Source organism: Nerophis lumbriciformis, linkage group LG27, assembly GCF_033978685.3.
Source record: "Nerophis lumbriciformis linkage group LG27, RoL_Nlum_v2.1, whole genome shotgun sequence".
In the NCBI taxonomy this organism is placed as follows: domain Eukaryota; kingdom Metazoa; phylum Chordata; class Actinopteri; order Syngnathiformes; family Syngnathidae; genus Nerophis; species Nerophis lumbriciformis.
Window position 1 is genome coordinate 38,070,001 of NC_084574.2, and position 18,842 is coordinate 38,088,842.

General features: G+C 46.5%; 3 protein-coding genes across 6 annotated transcripts in view; 1 reads left to right on the plus strand and 2 right to left on the minus strand.

Moving 5' to 3' along the window:
* esf1 (ESF1, nucleolar pre-rRNA processing protein, homolog (S. cerevisiae)) overlaps nt 1–612 on the plus strand; it is an 11,984-nt gene extending 11,372 nt beyond the window's left edge. For all 4 annotated transcript variants that reach the window (XM_072916443.1, XM_061988003.2, XM_072916444.1 and 1 more), the window contains exons 13-14: nt 1–115; nt 190–612. The exon at nt 1–115 is cut by the window's left edge and continues 29 nt beyond it. In XM_072916443.1, the coding sequence (XP_072772544.1) occupies nt 1–115; nt 190–504 (430 nt within the window). In that variant the 3' untranslated portion in view covers nt 505–612. The remainder of the gene's footprint in view (nt 116–189) is intronic.
* A 1,373-nt stretch (nt 613–1,985) lies between these two features.
* On the minus strand, nt 1,986–6,680 carry acaa1 (acetyl-CoA acyltransferase 1). Its single transcript, XM_061987736.2, has 12 exons — nt 6,321–6,680; nt 6,170–6,263; nt 6,035–6,092; nt 3,636–3,715; nt 3,454–3,496; nt 3,238–3,336; nt 3,047–3,127; nt 2,785–2,975; nt 2,542–2,721; nt 2,425–2,480; nt 2,214–2,359; nt 1,986–2,157 (listed from the first exon to the last, which is right to left on the minus strand). The coding sequence occupies exons 1-12, from the start codon at nt 6,588–6,590 to the stop codon at nt 2,082–2,084; spliced, it is 1,374 nt and encodes a 457-aa protein (XP_061843720.2). The 5' UTR covers nt 6,591–6,680; the 3' UTR covers nt 1,986–2,081.
* A 2,927-nt stretch (nt 6,681–9,607) lies between these two features.
* Nucleotides 9,608–18,814, minus strand: btbd3a (BTB (POZ) domain containing 3a). Its single transcript, XM_061987994.2, has 6 exons — nt 18,452–18,814; nt 13,370–14,381; nt 11,271–11,450; nt 11,118–11,208; nt 10,930–11,048; nt 9,608–10,869 (listed from the first exon to the last, which is right to left on the minus strand). The coding sequence occupies exons 3-6, from the start codon at nt 11,405–11,407 to the stop codon at nt 9,837–9,839; spliced, it is 1,380 nt and encodes a 459-aa protein (XP_061843978.1). The 5' UTR covers nt 11,408–11,450; nt 13,370–14,381; nt 18,452–18,814; the 3' UTR covers nt 9,608–9,836.
* Between the last annotated feature and the right edge of the window lie 28 nt (nt 18,815–18,842).

Consider the following 18,842-nt stretch of genomic DNA (forward strand, 5'->3'; position numbering starts at 1 on the left):
GGAGGAGGAGCAACACTTCAACTACGACAAGATCGTGGAGCATGAGAACCTGAGCAAGAGGAAGAAGAGGAAGATGATGAAGAGCGGCCAGCAGCTGACTGACGATCACTTCCAGGTCAAAGTTGACTCTGACACAGCCTGTCCTGGCGGCCATCTTGTCCCTGAACCCAGGTGTGCTCTTGTCCTCAGGTGGACGTGAAGGACCCTCGCTTCCAGGCCATGTTCACATCCCACCTCTACAACCTGGACCCCTCCCACCCCAGCTACAAGAAGACCAAGGCCACGCAGAGCATCCTGCACGAGAGGCAGCGCCGCCGCCAGCAGGAGGAGCGCCTCAAGATGGAGGACGGCGCTCAGGTGGCGCAGAGGGGGCGGAGTCAGGAGCGGGACGCCGCCACGCCGGCTCAGAAACAAGACATGGAGCCCAGTTTGTCCCTGCTGGTCAAGTCCATCAAGAGCAAGACGGAACAGTTTCAGGCCCGCAAGAGAGCTAAAATCCTTTGAACCTTTCATCACATGATGACATCATGCACACATTAAAGACTTTTATCACACTTCAACTACTCTATTGATGACATCATGCACACATTAAAGACTTTTATCACACTTCAACTACTCTATTGATGACATCATGCACACATTAAAGACTTTTATCACACTTCAACTACTCTATTGATGACATCATGCACACATTAAAGACTTTTATCACACTTCAACTACTCTATTGATGACATCATGCACACATTAAAGACTTTTATCACACTTCAACTACTCTATTGATGACATCATGCACACATTAAAGACATTTATCAGACTTCAACTACTCTATTGATGACATCATGCACACATTAAAGACATTTATCACACTTCCACTACTCTATTGATGACGTCATGCACACATTAAAGACTTTTATCACACTTCAACTACTCTATTGATGACGTCATGCACACATTAAAGACATTTATCACACTTCCACTATATTGATGACGTCATGCACACATTAAAGACTTATCACACTTCAACTACTCTATTGATGACGTCATGCACACATTAAAGACATTTATCACACTTCAACTACTCTATTGATGACATCATGCACACATTAAAGACTTGTATCACACTTCAACTACTCTATTGATGACATGCACACATTAAAGACTTGTATCACACTTCAACTACTCTATTGATGACATCATGCACACATTAAAGACATTTATCACACTTCAACTACTCTATTGATGACGTCATGCACACATTAAAGACATTTATCACACTTCCACTATATTGATGACGTCATGCACACATTAAAGACTTATCACACTTCAACTACTCTATTGATGACGTCATGCACACATTAAAGACATTTATCACACTTCAACTACTCTATTGATGACATCATGCACACATTAAAGACTTGTATCACACTTCAACTACTCTATTGATGACATGCACACATTAAAGACTTGTATCACACTTCAACTACTCTATTGATGACATCATGCACACATTAAAGACTTGTATCACACTTCAACTACTCTATTGATGACATCATGCACACATTAAAGACTTGTATCACACTTCAACTACTCTATTGATGACATCATGCACACATTAAAGACTTTTATCACACTTCAACTACTCTATCGATGACATCATGCACACATTAAAGACTTATCACACTTCAACTACTCTATTGATGACATCATGCACACATTAAAGACTTTTATCACACTTCAACTACTCTATTGATGACATCATGCACACATTAAAGACATTTATCACACTTCAACTACTCTATTGATGACATCATGCACACATTAAAGACATGTATCACACTTCAACTACTCTATTGATGACATCATGCACACATTAAAGACTCATCACACTTCAACTACTCTATTGATGACATCATGCACACATTAAAGACTCATCACACTTCAACTACTCTATTGATGACATCATGCACACATTAAAGACTCATCACTACTTCTCGACTGCTAACCTTTATTAGCGTATTTTAGAAATGTTGTGGTCCAACAAGGTCAGACAGGAAGTCTTCGTCCTTACAGGATGTGGTTCTTCAATGGCCCGGGTATTCAAAGATGGCGGCAGCTCCCATCCCGGTGCCAATGCACATGGACACCACGCCGAGGGCCCTGCACACAACACAGGTGAGAGCCGTGCCGGGCCTCAGGTGAGCGGGCGCACCCACCTTGGCCCGCGGCGCCGCAGCTCGTGCAGCAGCGTCACCACCTGCCGGGCGCCGGTGCAGCCCAGCGGATGACCCAGAGCGATGGCGCCGCCGTTTGGGTTGACCTTCTCCGGCGGGATGGCCAACTTCTCCATGCAGTACACGGCCTGAGCCACACGGCGGCGATGTTGACTCAGAAGCTGCGGTAGGATCCATGTGGGTCAACACTCACCTGGCTGGCGAAGGCCTCGTTGATCTCAAACACGTCGATGTCGGACATCTTGAGTCCTGACAGGCGCACAAGTTAGCAGAATAATCGTGACGGCTTGGCCGCCAATCAAAATCTTACCCGCCTTCTTGAGGGCCGCGGGGATGGCGACTGCTGGGCCGACGCCCATCATGTCAGGAGGGACCCCCACCACCGCGCTGGCCCTCAGGACTCCCAGGACCGGCAGACCCAGGGCCTCCACCGTGGACCTGCGCCCCAGCAGCACGGCGGCGGCGCCGTCGCTCACCTGGCTGGAGTTACCTGACGCGTGGGCGAGCGAGTGGTGAGTGCACGCGGTCCTCGGCACCGAGTCCGCCCACTCACCGGCCGTGGTGCTGCCGCCGACCTTGAAGGCGGGCGTCAGTCTGCTGAGAGCCGCCAGCGTGGTCCCCGCTCGGATCCCCTCGTCCTTGGCCACCGTCACCCGCCGCTCCGTGCCGTCCTGGTCCAGCAGCCTGGTGACCACAGGAACGATCTCACGCTCGAACACGCCCGACTGCTGCGCTCGCGTCGCCCTGATGGGGGCGGGAAGCACAGGCTGACCCTTGACCTCAAGGCGGGGCTCACGGCGGACATGTTGGATTACTTCTGGTGAGACATCATGGCGAAGACGTCCTGCTTCTCTCTGGACACGCCCATCCTCTCTGCCACGTTCTCCGACGTCATGCTACACACACACACACACACACACACACACACACACACACACACACACACACACAAACACTCTCAGTGTGACGCCATTACAGGACAAGTTGCAACAGCGTGAACTCTGACCCCATGGGGATGATGCAATCTCTGGCCTTGTCCTTGTCCATCAGCCTGGAGCTCAGATCTCCTGGATCTCCCATGGAGCGCAGTGACATGCTCTCCACGCTGACACACACACACACACACACACACACACACACACACACACACACACACACACACACACACACACACACACATTAGGATGTTGCCAAAGAATGGGGGAGGGGTCCTCATACATACCCACAGGCGAGACCCAAATCAATGGAACCACTCCTGATGGCGCCTGCAAACACACACACACACTCTCAGGTCACACACACTTACACACTTACACACACACACACTCTCACGCACGCACACACACACACACACACACACACACACACACACACACACACACACACACACACACACACACACACCTGCTATGTTGAGCAGCGCCTGCAGGCCAGATGAACACTGGCGGTTGACGGTGTAAACTGGCACCGACTCAGGGAAGTCACTGAAAGGAAGGCGGGGCCATCAGTGACATCATCAACTTGCGTCATGGTCGTCGGTGACATCATCAACATGGGCCATGGCCGTTGGTGACATCATCGACATGTGTCATGGCCATCAGTGACATCATCAACGTGCGCCATGGCCGTCGGTGACATCATCGACGTGCGTCATGGTCGTCGGCGACATCATCGACATGCGTAATGGTCTTCGGTGAATGACATCGACGTGTGTCATGGTCGTCGGTGACATCATCGACATGTGTAATGGTCGTCGGTGACATCATCGACATGCGTCATGGCCATCGGCGACATCATCGACATGCATCATGGCCGTCAGTGACATCTTCAACATGCGTCATGGCCGCCGGTGACATCATCGACATGCGCCACGGTCGTCGGTGACATCATCGACATGCGTCACGGTCGTCGGTGACATCATCGACACGAGTCATGGTCGTCAATGACATCATCGACATGCGCCACGGTCGTCAGTGACATCATCGACATGCGCCACAGTCGTCAATTACATCATCGACATGCGTCACGGTCGTCGGTGACATCATCGACATGTGTCATGGTCGTCGGTGACATCATCGACATGCGTCACGGTCGTCGGTGACATCATCGACACGAGTCATGGTCGTCAATGACATCATCGACATACGTCATGGACATCAGTGACATCATTGATATGCCCCACGGTCGTCGGTGACATCATCGACATGCGTCATGGTCGTCAATAACATCATCGACATGCGCCATGGACGTCGGTGACATCATCAACATGCGTCATGGCCGCCGGTGACATCATCGACATCCGCCACGGTCGTCGGTGACATCATCGACATGCGCCACAGTCGTCAATTACATCATCGACATGTGTCATGGTTGTCGGTGACATCATCGACATGCGCCACGGTCGTCGGTGACATCATCGACATGCGCCACGGTCGTCGGTGACATCATCGACATGCGTCACGGTCGTCGGTGACATCATCGACATAAATCATGGTCGTCAATGACATCATCGACATACGTCATTGACGTCAGTGACATCATCGACATACGTCATTGACGTCAGTGACATCATTGATATGCCCCACGGTCGTCGGTGATATCATCGACATGCGTCATGGTCGTCAATGACATCATCGAGATGCGCCATGGACGTCGGTAACATCATCGACATGCGTCATGGCCGCCGGTGACATCATCGACATGCGCCACGGTCGTCGGTGACATCATGGACATGCGCCACGGTCGTCAATGACATCATCGACATGCGTAACGGTCGTCGGTGACATCATCGACATTTGTCACGGTCGTCGGTGACATCATCGACATGCACCACGGTCGTCGGTGACATCATCGACATGCGTCACGGTCGTCAATGACATCATCGTCATACGTCATGGACGTCAGTGACATCATTGATATGCCCCACGGTCGTCGGTGACATCATCGACATGCGTCATGGTCGTCAATGACATCATCGACATGCACCATGGACGTCGGTGACATCATCGACATGCGTCATGGCCGCCGGTGACATCATCGACATGCGCCACGGTCGTCGGTGACATCATGGACATGCGCCACGGTCGTCAATGACATCATCGACATGCGCCACGGTCGTCGGTGACATCATCGACATGCACCACGGTCGTCAATGACATTATCGACATGCGTCACGGTCGTCAGTGACATCATCGACATGAGTCATGGTCGTCAATGACATCATTGACATGCGCCATGGACGTCGGTGACATCATCGACATGCGTCACGGTCGTCGGTGACATCATCGACACGAGTCATGGTCGTCAATGACATCATCGTCATACGTCATGGACGTCAGTGACATCATTGATATGCCCCACGGTCGTCGGTGACATCATCGACATGCGTCATGGTCGTCAATGACATCATCGACATGCGCCATGGACGTCGGTGACATCATCGACATGCGTCATGGCCGCCGGTGACATCATCGACATGCGCCATGGACGTCGGTGACATCATCGACATGCGCCACGGTCGTCGGTGACATCATCGACATGCACCACGGTCGTCAATGACATTATCGACATGCGTCACGGTCGTCAGTGACATCATCGACATGAGTCATGGTCGTCAATGACATCATCGACATGCGCCATGGACGTCGGTGACATCATCGACATGCGTCACGGTCGTCGGTGACATCATCGACATGAGTCATGGTCGTCAATGACATCATTGACATGCGTCATGGACGTCAGTGACATCATCGACATGCGTCATGGACGTCAGTGACATCAACGCCGCGAGCGGCTGTTCCGACCTGAGGAAGTGAGCCACGCGGGCCATCAGGGCGCCAGCGCCGGGCTGCAGCACGTTTCCTGCGAAAGCGAAGAAGTCGGGTTGACGATAGGAAGCAGCGGCGGCCATGTTGAACGTGCATGACGTCACAGCTCACCCACACACACGTCACCCAGCAGCTGAGGCGACAGGCTGACGTCATCCAGCACAGCACTCATCACAGCACTCAAGAGCTCGTCAGGTGTGGTGTCCTAAGACGTCACGTGACGCTTTATTCGTCAGCGGGGTGACGTCAACGTGTAGTTTACCTTCAAAGCTCCGCGCTTGGCTTTACCGATGGCGCTCCTGCGGCCGTGAACGACCACCACGTCGTCAGGACAGGCGGCCGCCGAACACTCGTTGGAGCTGACGTCGTGCACGTGGTGTCCCGGGACGGGCGGACACAAATGTCCCGAAATCACTTTGATTCTCTGCATGGCGGACTGTGGACACAAAGTTGTCTGGAGTCTCACTTCCGGGTTCGGAAGTTTTGGACCGGAAGTGACGACGAGCCAACTAGTTTCGTGTTCTGCTGCCATGCGCGTTTTCTTGACAGGAAGTTAACATAGTGGAACCTATTTTATGAACTTGCCTCTTTGTGATGTTAAGTTCCTGTTATACAGTGTATGCCTTGGGCTCTTATTTTGAAGGCACTAAGAGCGGAAGTTGTGACACGGTGTGGTGGAGCGGAGTTTAGAATACAAAGGAAATAAAGTGGTCCTCGTGTAAAACTGGAGCCTCCGTGTTTGTTATTTTGTAGTTTTATCCAGTACAGGCGACATATATAAACACTCGGTTACACTAGTATTTGTAACAAAATTAAAATGTTTTATTTTGACAGCGTTTGTGGAAGTCGCAATGCATCCTGGAAAACTCATCTTCCCGAGAACTCCTTGAATGTTGTACCTTGTCGTCTTCTTAGCCTGCGGAGAGCAACTGCTGCCAGTAAGAAAGTTGTCAGAGTTGAAGTGACAAGACTGTGTCACTTTTACTTTATTACATCGTTTTTGTGGCGAGTTGACTGCCGCCGTGGAAATGTGTAATGTGCCTTTGTCGCCATCTACAGGCGATCTGGGGTATAGCAATCTTTCTGTTTGTCATTTGTGACGTCATCTTACGTGTTTATGCCAATTATAACGTATATGAGTTGGAATACTAAGTGATATGAATTTCTTGTTTTGTTGCTTGTTATTGCAGTTTTCCTCACAAAGTGCTGGGAGGTTTTTTTTAAGTTGCATGTGTCGACAATAAGGATCCTGGCACGTTTGTGGCCCCTGGAAGGGAGTCGGATTTTGAGGAGCCGCTTCTTGGCTCGTTATTATAGTTTCTTGTTTTTTAAATCACGGACAGAATCATTAGAATGTACACAAATATTACTGTATTGTAGGAACTATCCTATGATCTTATTTTTGAATTTCATATTTTCATCACTAGTTTGAATTTCCCCTCACCTAAAACACGTGTAGCATTTTGACAATATGGAACAAAAATACACACATAAGTACAAATAAAATGCATTAAGGATATAACATTTTTAAATAAAACTACAGCAAATGTTAGGACATAAAAATGTGAATACTAAATTATGTTTTTTTTAATACACGCATATACATGCATGTACATACATACATACGTATATATTTATAATGTACGTATATGTATATACATATGTATGTATGTATATGTCTATATTACATATTATATGTTTGTATATATATGCTAATGTCTATGCATATGTGTGTATGTATATGTGTGTATGTACAGTTGTGTTCAAAAGTGTACATACACTTGTAAAGAACATAATGTCATGGCTGTCTTGAGTTTCCAGTCATTTGTACAACTCTTATTTTTTTGTGATAGTGATTGGAGCACATACTTGTTGGTCACAAAAAACATTCATGAAGTTTGCTTCTTTTATGAATTTATTATGGGTCTACTGAAAATGTGAGCAAATGTGACTTGGTCAAAAGTATACATACAGCAATGTTAATATTTGCTTACATGTCCCTTGGCAAGTTTACCTGCAATAAGGCACTTTTGGTAGCCATCCACAAGCTTCTGTTTGAATTTTTGACCACAAAATTGTTACAGTTCAGCTAAATGTGTTGCTTTTCTGACATGGACTTGTTTCTTCAGCATTGTCCACACCTTTAAGTCAGGACTTTGGGAAGGCCATTCTAAAACCTTCATTCTAGCCTGATTTAGCTATTCCTTTACCACTTTTGACATGTGTTTGGGGTCATTGTCCTGTTGGAACACCCAACTGCGCCCAAGACCCAACCTCCGGGCTGATGATTTTAGCTTGTCCTGAAGAATTTGGAGGTAATCCTCCTTTTTCATTGTCTCATTTAAAGCAGCAGTTCCATTGGCAGCAAAACAGGATCAGAGCATAATACTACCACCACCATGCTTGACGGTAGGCATGGTGTTCCTGGGATTTTCTCCTCCAAACATATTGCTGGGTATCGTGGCCAAACGGCTCCATTTTTGTTTCATCTGACCACAGAACTTTCCTCCAGAAGGTCTTATCTTTGTCCATGTGATGTCAGATGAAACAAAAATTCAGCTGAATTAAGGCTAGAATGAAGGTTTTAGAATGGCCTTCTCAAAATCCTGACTTAAAGGTGTGGACAATGCTGAAGAAACAAGTCCATGTCAGAAAAGCAACACATTTAGCTGAACTGTAACAATTTTGTGGTCAAAAATTCCAGCAGAAGTTTGTGGATGGCTACCAAAAGCACCTTATTGCAGGTAAACTTGACAAGGGACATGTAAGCAAATATTAACATTGCTGTATGTATACTTTTGACCCAGCACATTTGCTCACATTTTCAGTAGAGCCATAATAAATTCATAAAAGAAGCAAACTTCATGAATGTTTTTTGTGACCAACAAGTATGTGCTCCAATCACTACATCACAAAAAAATAAGAGTTGTAGAAATGATTGGAAACTCAAGACAGCCATGACATTATGTTCTTTACAAGTGTATGTACACTTTTGATCGCGACTGTATATATACGTACATACATACACACATATGCATAGACATAAGCATATACACACACATATAATACATATGTAATATAGACATATACATACATATATACACACATACGTATGTACAGTATATACACATACGTACATTATATATATATATATATATATATATATATATATATATATATATATATATAATGTATATGTAAAAGTATTATCTTAATTTAAAAAAAAGTCAATCCAAACTTCCTGTGCGCAATTGCCGATGCTAAATTTCCAGGTACATAAAAAAGGGCTCTTGACTGAGAATCGGTTCTCACCCTTAACTTAAAAGAGTTGTTAAAAAAACTATGTTCGTTTAGGAAGGTCCCATCTCCATGGGGGCGTGTTGCCAAGTGTGCCATGTGTCTAATGGAGTGTTTGATTTCCAGGATTAAGGGGTGTGTCTAATGGAGTGTTTGATTTCCAGGGTTAAGGGGTGTGTCTAATGGAGTGTTTTATTTCCAGGATTAAGGGGTGTGTCTAATGCAGTGTTTTATTTCCAGGATTAAGGGGTGTGTCTAATGGAGTGTTTTATTTCCAGGATTAAGGGGTGTGTCTAATGGAGTGTTTTATTTCCAGGATTAAGGCCACTGTCGCCATCACACACATTCAACAGACAACACCGACATCACCGTTACGCTGGGGCTTTCAAAATAAAAGCGTGAAGTCAAGTGTTGCCTATGGAGTCTTCATGTTTAAGGCAAGAAGGTCCACGAGAAGACGACTCCCAGGAAAAGAGGGAGTTCAGGCATAGAAGATGAGTTCGGGGATCTGTCCGCCTTGCACGCCGGTGCCGTTGGTGCTGTCGGAGGAGCACTGGAACTGGAAGGTGACCTTGCCGCACTGCACCTCGGTCATACCCTCCTGGCCGAAGTAGCTGAGCTCGTTGCCGTCCAGGACCACGCTGGCCGTGTAGAAGGTGTCGGGCTCCATCTGGACCGGGTACTCGAACCAGACGGGAAAGGTGCTGCTGGAGCCGTCCGAGAAGTACTTGATGACGCGCTGCGCCATGGCCACGCCCTGCCGCTTCAGCTCCATCTTGGCGCTGTACTCGGCCGAGCCGGAGCTGGAGCCGTACAGGCCGAAGCCGGCGATGAAGACGCGCTTGTCCACGGCGAACTGGATGCTGTCGCAGCGTCCGCGGTAGCGCCACTGGTTGCTCCGGTAGGCGCAGGACTGGAAGCGGTGGCAGCGCTGCGGCGCCAGACCCTGGCGAGGCTTGCTGCAGAACAGCAGCTCGGGCTTGTTGGCGGCCGTGTACCACAGGAAGATGTCGTTGGTCTCGTTGAGCGTCAGCACGCCCGACTGCGCCGCCCCGTTGGCGAAGTCCTCCAGTGCCATGGTGGGCACGCGGATCAGGTAGATGGCCTTGCCCAGGACCAGGCGCTTGTTCTGGATGCTGGGCTGCAGCTCCCGCCGCTGACACTCCGCCTCGGCCCAGCCCAGCGCCGCCTCGAACACCACCATCTCCTTGGCGTTGAGCGTCTCGCGCCGCAGGATGCGCTCCAGCGTCACCGCGTCGATGTCGCAGAAGCCCTCGGAGCGCAGCGCCAGCTCGGCCTGCGCGTCGATCACCTCCCAGCAGCGCTGCGTCAGCTCGGGCTCCTCGAACAGGCAGCTCTGCGACAGCAGCACGCAGGCGTTCTTGGCGCTCAGGCTGGTCTCCAGGAAGTTGACGCAGGCGCGGGCCAGGTGGGGCACGATGTACTTCTTGGCGGCGTACAGCGTGGCCAGCACCGTGTCGGCGCACAGCTCGATCTCGTCGCAGTAGATGTACCTGGCGAGGAGACGCAGAGGTTAGTCTGGCCAGCGACGCTACGCTGCAGGCTCCACCCACTTCAACATGGCCAGGAACGACGGTGGCTCCACGTCGGGGATGCGGATCTCGTCCTGGTCCTCGGCCAGCTCGCCGTAGAACATGGCGTGGAACACGGAGCTACCCACCGCCAGGACGTACTGCGTGAGCAAAATGGCCGACACGGTCACGTGAGCGCACACCGGTCGGATACCTAAACCGGGTCTTACCTTGTGGCCCGGAACCCGCTGAGTCCCGCCAGGAGGTCCGACCACGAAGTAGACGTCAGCCATCATCTCGTTGTTGAACATGACCGAGTTCCTGCACAGACACCACAGTCAGAACCCGGTTCTCTAGGACGGGACCGGCGGGACGCAACCCACCTCTCCCGGATGGTGGAGTACAGGCCCTGCCAGTTGCAGCAGGTGGAGGTGTTGTTGTTGGTCAGGTTCTGCTGCTGGTACTGCTGGACGGAGGCGGACGGAACCAGCTTCTTCGTGGGAAACAGCTCCGCGGCCATTCTCTTCCAGTCAGACTGTGGACCGGGTCATGGCAGCCTCAGCCTGGGGGACCACAAACATTAAACATGGACAACCGGAACCAGAACCAGTCAGACTGTGGACCGGATCATGGCAGCCTCAGCCTGGGGGACCGCAAACATTGAACATGGACAACCGGAACCAGAACCAGTCAGACTGTGGACCAGGTCATGGCAGCCTCAGCCTGGGAGACCGCAAACATTAAACATGGAGAACCGGAACCAGAACCAGTCAGACTGTGGACCGGGTCACGGCAGCCTCAGCCTGGGGAACCGCAAACATTAAAAATGGAGAACCGGAACCAGTCAGACTGTGGACCAGGTCACGGCAGCCACAGCCTGGGGAACCGCAAACATTAAACATGGAGAACCGGAACCAGAACCAGTCAGACTGTGGACCGGGTCACGGCAGCCTCAGGCTGGGAAACCGCAAACATTAAGACTGTGGACAACCAAAACCAGAACCAGTCACAACGCGGACTGATTCATGGCAGCCTCAGCCTGGGAGACCGCAAACATTAAACACGGACAACCAAAACCAGAACCAGTCAGACTGTGGACCGAGTCACGGCAGCCTCAACCAGGGTGACCGCAAACATTAAACATGGACAACCAAAACCAGAACCAGTCAGACTGTGGACCGAATCACGGCAGCCTCAACCAGGGGGACCGCAAACATTAAACATGAACAACCGGAACCAGAACCAGTCAGACTGTGGACCGGGTCATGGCAGCCTTAGACTGGGAGACCGCAAACATTAAATATGGACCACCGGAACCAGAACCAGTCAGACTGTGGGAGACAGCAAACATTAAACATGGACAACCGGAACCAGAACCAGTCAGACTGTGGGAGACCGCAAACATTAAACATGGACTGCTGGAACCAGAACCAGTCAGAATGTGGGAGACCGCAAACATTAAACATGGACCACCGGAACCAGAACCAGTCAGACTGTGGGAGACAACAAACACTAAAAATGGACCACCGGAACCAGAACCAGTCAAACTGTGAGAGACTGCAAACATTAAACATGGACAATTGGAACCAGAACCAGTCAGACTGTGGGCCGGGTCATGGCAGCCTTAGACTGGGAGACCGCAAACCTTAAACATGGACAAGACTGTGGGAGACCGCAATCATTAAACATGGACCACCAGAACCAGAACCAGTCAGACTGTGGGAGACCGCAAACATTAAACATGGACAACCAGAACCAGAACCAGTCAGACTGTGGGAGACCGCAAACATTAAACATGGACAACCAGAACCAGAACCAGTCAGACTGTGGGAGACCGCAAACATTAAACATGGACCGCTGGAACCAGAACCAGTCAGAATGTGGGAGACCGCAAACCTTAAACATGGACAAGACTGTGGGAGACAACAAACATTAAACATGGACCACCAGAACCAGAACCAGTCACACTGTGGGAGACCGCAAACATTAAACATGGACAACCAGAACCAGAACCAGTCAGAATGTGGGAGACCGCAAACATTAAACATGGACCACCGGAACCAGAACCAGTCAGACTGTGGGAGACTGCAAACAGTAAACATGGACAACCGGAACCGGAACCGGAACCAGAACCAGTCAGACTGTGGGAGACCGCAAACATTAAACATGGACAACCGGAACCGGAACCAGAACCAGTCAGACTGTGGACCGGGTCACGGCAGCCTCAAACATTGAATACAGAACCAAAGTACATTCACTCGGTGCTGCTAAGCTAAAATCATCGATTACTTGCTCATAAACGTAGATTTAAAAAAAGGTCCAAAAGTAGAAATGTTTGAGTGGGACAAGAAAAGTTGACAATAAAGCGGACATGTTTGAATTCTTCCTGTTAGCATCATGCTAGCTAGGCTAAGCTAGCTGTCGGTCGGGCTGCTGATCTAGTGAGTCTGCAGCTGCCCCTCGCGTCCATTATTTCACTTACGTCAAAGTCGCAGATGTGTTTTGGCGATCATCTTGTGGTCCAAACTAGCAGATTTATAAGTGAGGAAAGCAGGACGCGACCAACTGCTTTGTTTACAGCAGCGAACTGCCTGACGTCTTGTACGAAGAGTAATCAGCAGGGACTCTCAGCACCGAGATCACTATCGCCCCCTGGCGGACACCTTGCCCTGCGCTCGATGACGTCACGCATTACGTCACCAGCTCCATAAAACACAGTAAACAGAATATTTGTATCACATATTGAAAAGATAATTAATAAAACAGAATTCAACAGGATCAACGTTAATAATGTTTTAATAATAATAAATAATAAATCAATGCAAATAAAAAATAATAAATCATGTTGGCTAATAGGCTACTACTGTACACGCTGTGGACAAGATTAATACTATAATTATATATAAATAATTATTCTTTGTTAGCGTCTCAGCTTTTACAGAGTGCATGAGGAAATAATAAAAGTTCAATAAAATACTTTTTTTGCCCTCCAAAATCTATTTTCAAGTTTTACAAACATTTTACTGACAAAAAAAGCTAACGAGCATTAGCATGAAAATGCTAATATTGTTATTACATTTTGCAACAAAAATCAAACATTTGACAGTTTTTATTCCATCCATCCGTTCATTTTCTACCGCTTGTCCCTTTCCATGTCTTTTTTTTTTTTTTTTTAGAGCTCGTCTTGAACGCCATCGAAAGGTCAAAGTGCACAGTGACGTGGCCACACCTCGACAGACAGGAAGTAAGAAAAGGCACGCGCTCGTGACAAACGAACAAGACGCGGCAGGCGTGTTTGTTTTACGACCCGCAGCCAGCCCGAGTCCACACCCGGGTCACACGAAGACCTTGGCCAGGGCATCTGCCGATGTAACATCTGGCCGGGTGGAAGGTCACATCATGGACGCACTCGCCAGACTTCTTGTGGTGGGCGCTGAACTCCTGCATGCACGTCTTGGTGTCCATGGTCCACACCCGCACCGAACTGTCGTGGCCTGCCAGGTCAAGGTGAAGATCAAGGTGATTATGAAGAAAGATTTGGAAGAAAGAGGAAGTATGGAAACAAGGTTGGTTGCATGAACAAAGTCACTCGCTATCTGGTAACGCAGCAACACAGGAAGTGATCACTGATCAGTGGGTGTGACATGCTAACAGCCAATCAGGTAACAGTATCAACTATCAACAGTATACAGCTTCTTTGGATTTTTTTCAGGGGGACCGTGGTCACGCCAATGTGGTCTGTCAATGATGCAAGGCGCTCGTCCCCACCAAGGCCGCGAACACCACACCACCTTACCTGCGCTCACCCTTTAGAGCACAGCTGACACGTCCTGCCATTGAACATGCGGAAAATAGTTCTCCTCATGTTTGCATGTTTTCATTTCATTTCTGCTTAAAAGACCTAACATACTGGTTAACGGCTGGTGTCGCACCTCCCCTTTATCTCTAAAAATCCTCTAAGAAATTGTTGCACAGTAGCTAAATAAATAGTCTAACAGTCTTTGTTAAACCCTTTCAGTCGGGTTTCATCTTTACACTTTGCACTATTTTCTTACACTTCACTCAGAATTTCTTACATATTCTTTCTTTTTAAGATCTTATTGTTAAGTGTCCAATGTGTTATTAATACTTTGTTTACGTTGGCTGAGTGTTTTCCATGCTTGTGTTGACATTTCCTCTCTGCCTTAATAGCTGAGGGATTATATTCAGAGGAAGTTACATTGTCCAGCTCTTTACTTTCCACGAGTCATCAATAATTAAGGATACACTGTAAAAAAAATCAAATCCTATTTTTATGGTTAATTTACTCTAAATTTCTACTGTAATTTTTCCATTTTTTTTAAATAGTTTATAAAACTGTAGAATTGAAGACATTATCTGTAAATAAACAATCCGCCAGTAATGACAAACTATGTATATTTCTATTTTTTTTTACAGAAAAATACCTAATTAATTATACATAGCATTTTTTGTTTTCTTAAATTACTTTCAAATTCATGTAAAATTACAGTAATTATCTTTCATTAAATATGGAGCTTGTTATATAAAAGTCTATGTCCATACTAACAATCTAGCGTAGAATAAAGATATTTTTCTGCAGAACTGTTTGCATCGTCACTTTATTAAAGGTGGTTGATCTTAAAAATTCAGAAAAAATCTGTGAAATAATGGTATTTTTCTGTGGAACTGCCAGGATTGTCACTTCATAAAAAGTGTTTGATCGTAATAATTTGGAAAAACTCTGTAGAATAAAGGTATTTTTCTGCAGTACTGTTTGCATCGTCACTTTATTAAACGTGGTTCATCTTAATAAATTAGTAAAAATCTGTAAAATGACGATGTTTTTCCGCAAAACGTTTCATGAACATTTCTGTAAATATAATGTTTTTGATCATTATTTGGTTTACAATGTTTTACTTTAATTTTATGGTTTTCGTTTGGCAGCCGTAGCTGCCAGTAGATCAGTGTTTTTCAACCTTTTTTGAGCCAAGGCACATTTTTTGCATTGAGAAAATGCGGAGGCACACCACCAGCAGAAATCATTAAAAAATGAAACTCAGTAGACAGTAAAAAGTCGTTGTCACAATTGTTGGATATGACTTTAAAGCATAACCAAGCATGCATCAATATAGCTCTTGTCTCAAAGTAGGTGTACTGTCACCACCTGTCACATCACACCCTGACTTATTTTGACTTTTTTGCTGTTTTCCTGTGTGTAGTGTTTTACTTCTTGTCTTGCGCTCCTATTTTGGTGGCTTTTTCTCTTTTTTTTGTTATTTTCCTGTAGCAGTTTCATGTCTTCCTTTGAGCGATATTTCCCCGCATCTACTTTGTTTTAGCAAACAAGAATATTTCAGTTGTTTTTATCCTTCTTTGTGTGGACATTGTTGATGGTCATGTCATGTTCGGATGTACTTTGTGGACGTCGTCTTTGCTCCACAGTAAGTCTTTGCTGTCGTCCAGCATTCTGTTTTTGTTTACTTTGTAGCCAGTTCAGTTTAGTTTCGTTTTGCATAGCCTTCCCTATGTCATGACTTGGACTGTGAGGGTTTTGTTTTCCCGAGATGCAAGTAAAGTTGGATCGGCCATGGCTTAGAGGTGAGTACATATTTACTTTACTTTACTTTACTTTACAAAAAAGGAAGCAAACAAAAAGCGCGCACAATGGCGGAGAACAAACTTGACTAATGAAAACAAAAGACTAGCACAAAGGCAATTAACTATGAACACGAAAACAAAAACACTTACTGTGGCATGGCATGAAGCATGAACTATGGTAAACAGGAATATCATGGGTAGCAGAGGTAGTATGGATGGATAATGTCACCAGGACGATCAACAGAAACAGACAGGCTTAAATAGCAGTGACATGATTAGTGACAGGTGCGCAAGTGCAAAGCGTGAGACAGGTGCGTGACATGAGGACAGGTGAAAACTAATGGGTAGTCATGGAAACAAAAACAATGGAGCGTAAACAGAAACTAAAGAGTCCATTAAGTAAACAAAACAAAACATGATCCAAAAGACATGACACCCTAAGCTTCAATGCCTTTTCTTAGGGGCACTCACCTTTTGTTTATTTTTGGTTTAAGCATTAGATACCTTTTTACCTGCACCCTGCCTCCCGCTGTTTCCGACATCTACAAAGCAATTAGCTATCGGCTGCCACCTACTGATAGGGAAGAGTATTACACGGTTACTCTGCCGAGCTCTAGACAGCACCGACACTCAACAACAACACATCATTTGCAGACTATAATTACTGCTTTGCAAAAAATATTTTTAACCCAAATAGGTGAATTTAGATCATCTCCCACGGCACACCAGACTGTATCTCATGGCACACTAGTGTGCCGCGGCACAGTGGTTGAAAAACACTGCAGTAGATGACCGTTTTTTTTACAGAATTTTTTTTTTACAATGTATGAAGCGATACCAAACACTGGTATCATGATACAGTTTTCAGCCATATCTCCCAGCCCTATTTTTTTGTATACTACATTTATTCTCGAAAAGTTTCTCTTTAAAGATGGTGTTGTTTTGGGCAGGGCCGGCCCGTGGCATAGGCCGTATAGGCAAATGCTAAGGGCGCCGTCCATCAGGGGGCGCCACGCCAGTGCCACAAATGTTGGAGAAAAAAAATAAATAAAAAAAGTTGGTACTATTATTTCTAAATACAAAAAATAATCCCACGTTAATTAAAATGCAAAGTAAAGCCTATTTAATAGAAATATTATTTGTTACAACATTACGCCCCCCCCCTCCCTTCCCGTATCATGATTCTTTTTGGACGTCACCACATCAAAAAATCAACACAAGATGTCAAAACGGCCAAAACTGTCAGGTGCCCAGGGAAGAAAAAAGAGAAAAGAAGAGGAGGAGAAACGAGAAAAGACAGAGGTAGCAGGTAGGTAACGTTAGCCTACATGAAATTATTTGTCTGTTACAGAATGTGATAGTAACCTGGCTTTTTAGCATTAAGCTAATGTTACATGATTCGGCAATTGCTAATCAATAAATAGCTAGTTTTGTTTTAACGTCGGGTTAATATTGTTGGAGGGGGCTAAATTGTTATGTAAAATAATAATGTAACGTTAGGTAATTACAGTACTCCCACCTTACATTCCTCAGGGACATTTGTATTAGATCTTTTAAGCAGGTGTTTTTTGTTTACATTGTTATTGCCTTCTGGTTAGCTAATGTTTGCCCTGCAGGTAATAGTCACTTTTCCACCCCTTTATATATTAGGTATAGTTGTAAGCCTAGTTGTTAAAGTGCACATCATTATTGTAAATTAAGCAATATGTATGTAAAAAATATTGTATTTCATATATTCATTTTTTATTTTTTGCATTCATTTATTTATTCATATTTTTTTTAATCTTGTTAACTATTCTGATTGTTAATTTGCTTTCTTTAAGTAAAAAAAAAGGTCAAAGACAAAGCTATTTGGTTTCTTGTGAGTATATACACTTCACTGCCGATGTGGGGGGGGCCCTAACCAGATTGGTTAGGGCCGGGCCTGGGCTAAATGTACACAAGGTGATCCAAATATTTATTTGACCGCCGGCCGAACTTTTTGTCGGTTCTTTTCCTCTCCGGTGCAGGTTCTGTCTGGGACTTTTCCGGAACACGAGTCCGCCGGCAAGTCGACGCAAGTCCACCACCATTGTTTTTCAACGCAGTCCGGCGTCAACAGCACCAGCAGTTCGGCTCTCTTCACGTCCCACCCGGCCCGGTCCATCTCCTGCAGGATCTCCGTGATCTCCAGCTGTTGTCGTGGGATCAACCTGAATAGTCCAGTTAGGGTCGATTATATACATCGTGCACTGTGGGATATAACAGCAGATCATATAACATAGTGCACTGTGGGATATAACACTAGATGATATACATCGTGCACTGTGGGATACAACACCACACTTTGTTGCTCGTATTTATTAGTGTCGCGTGTG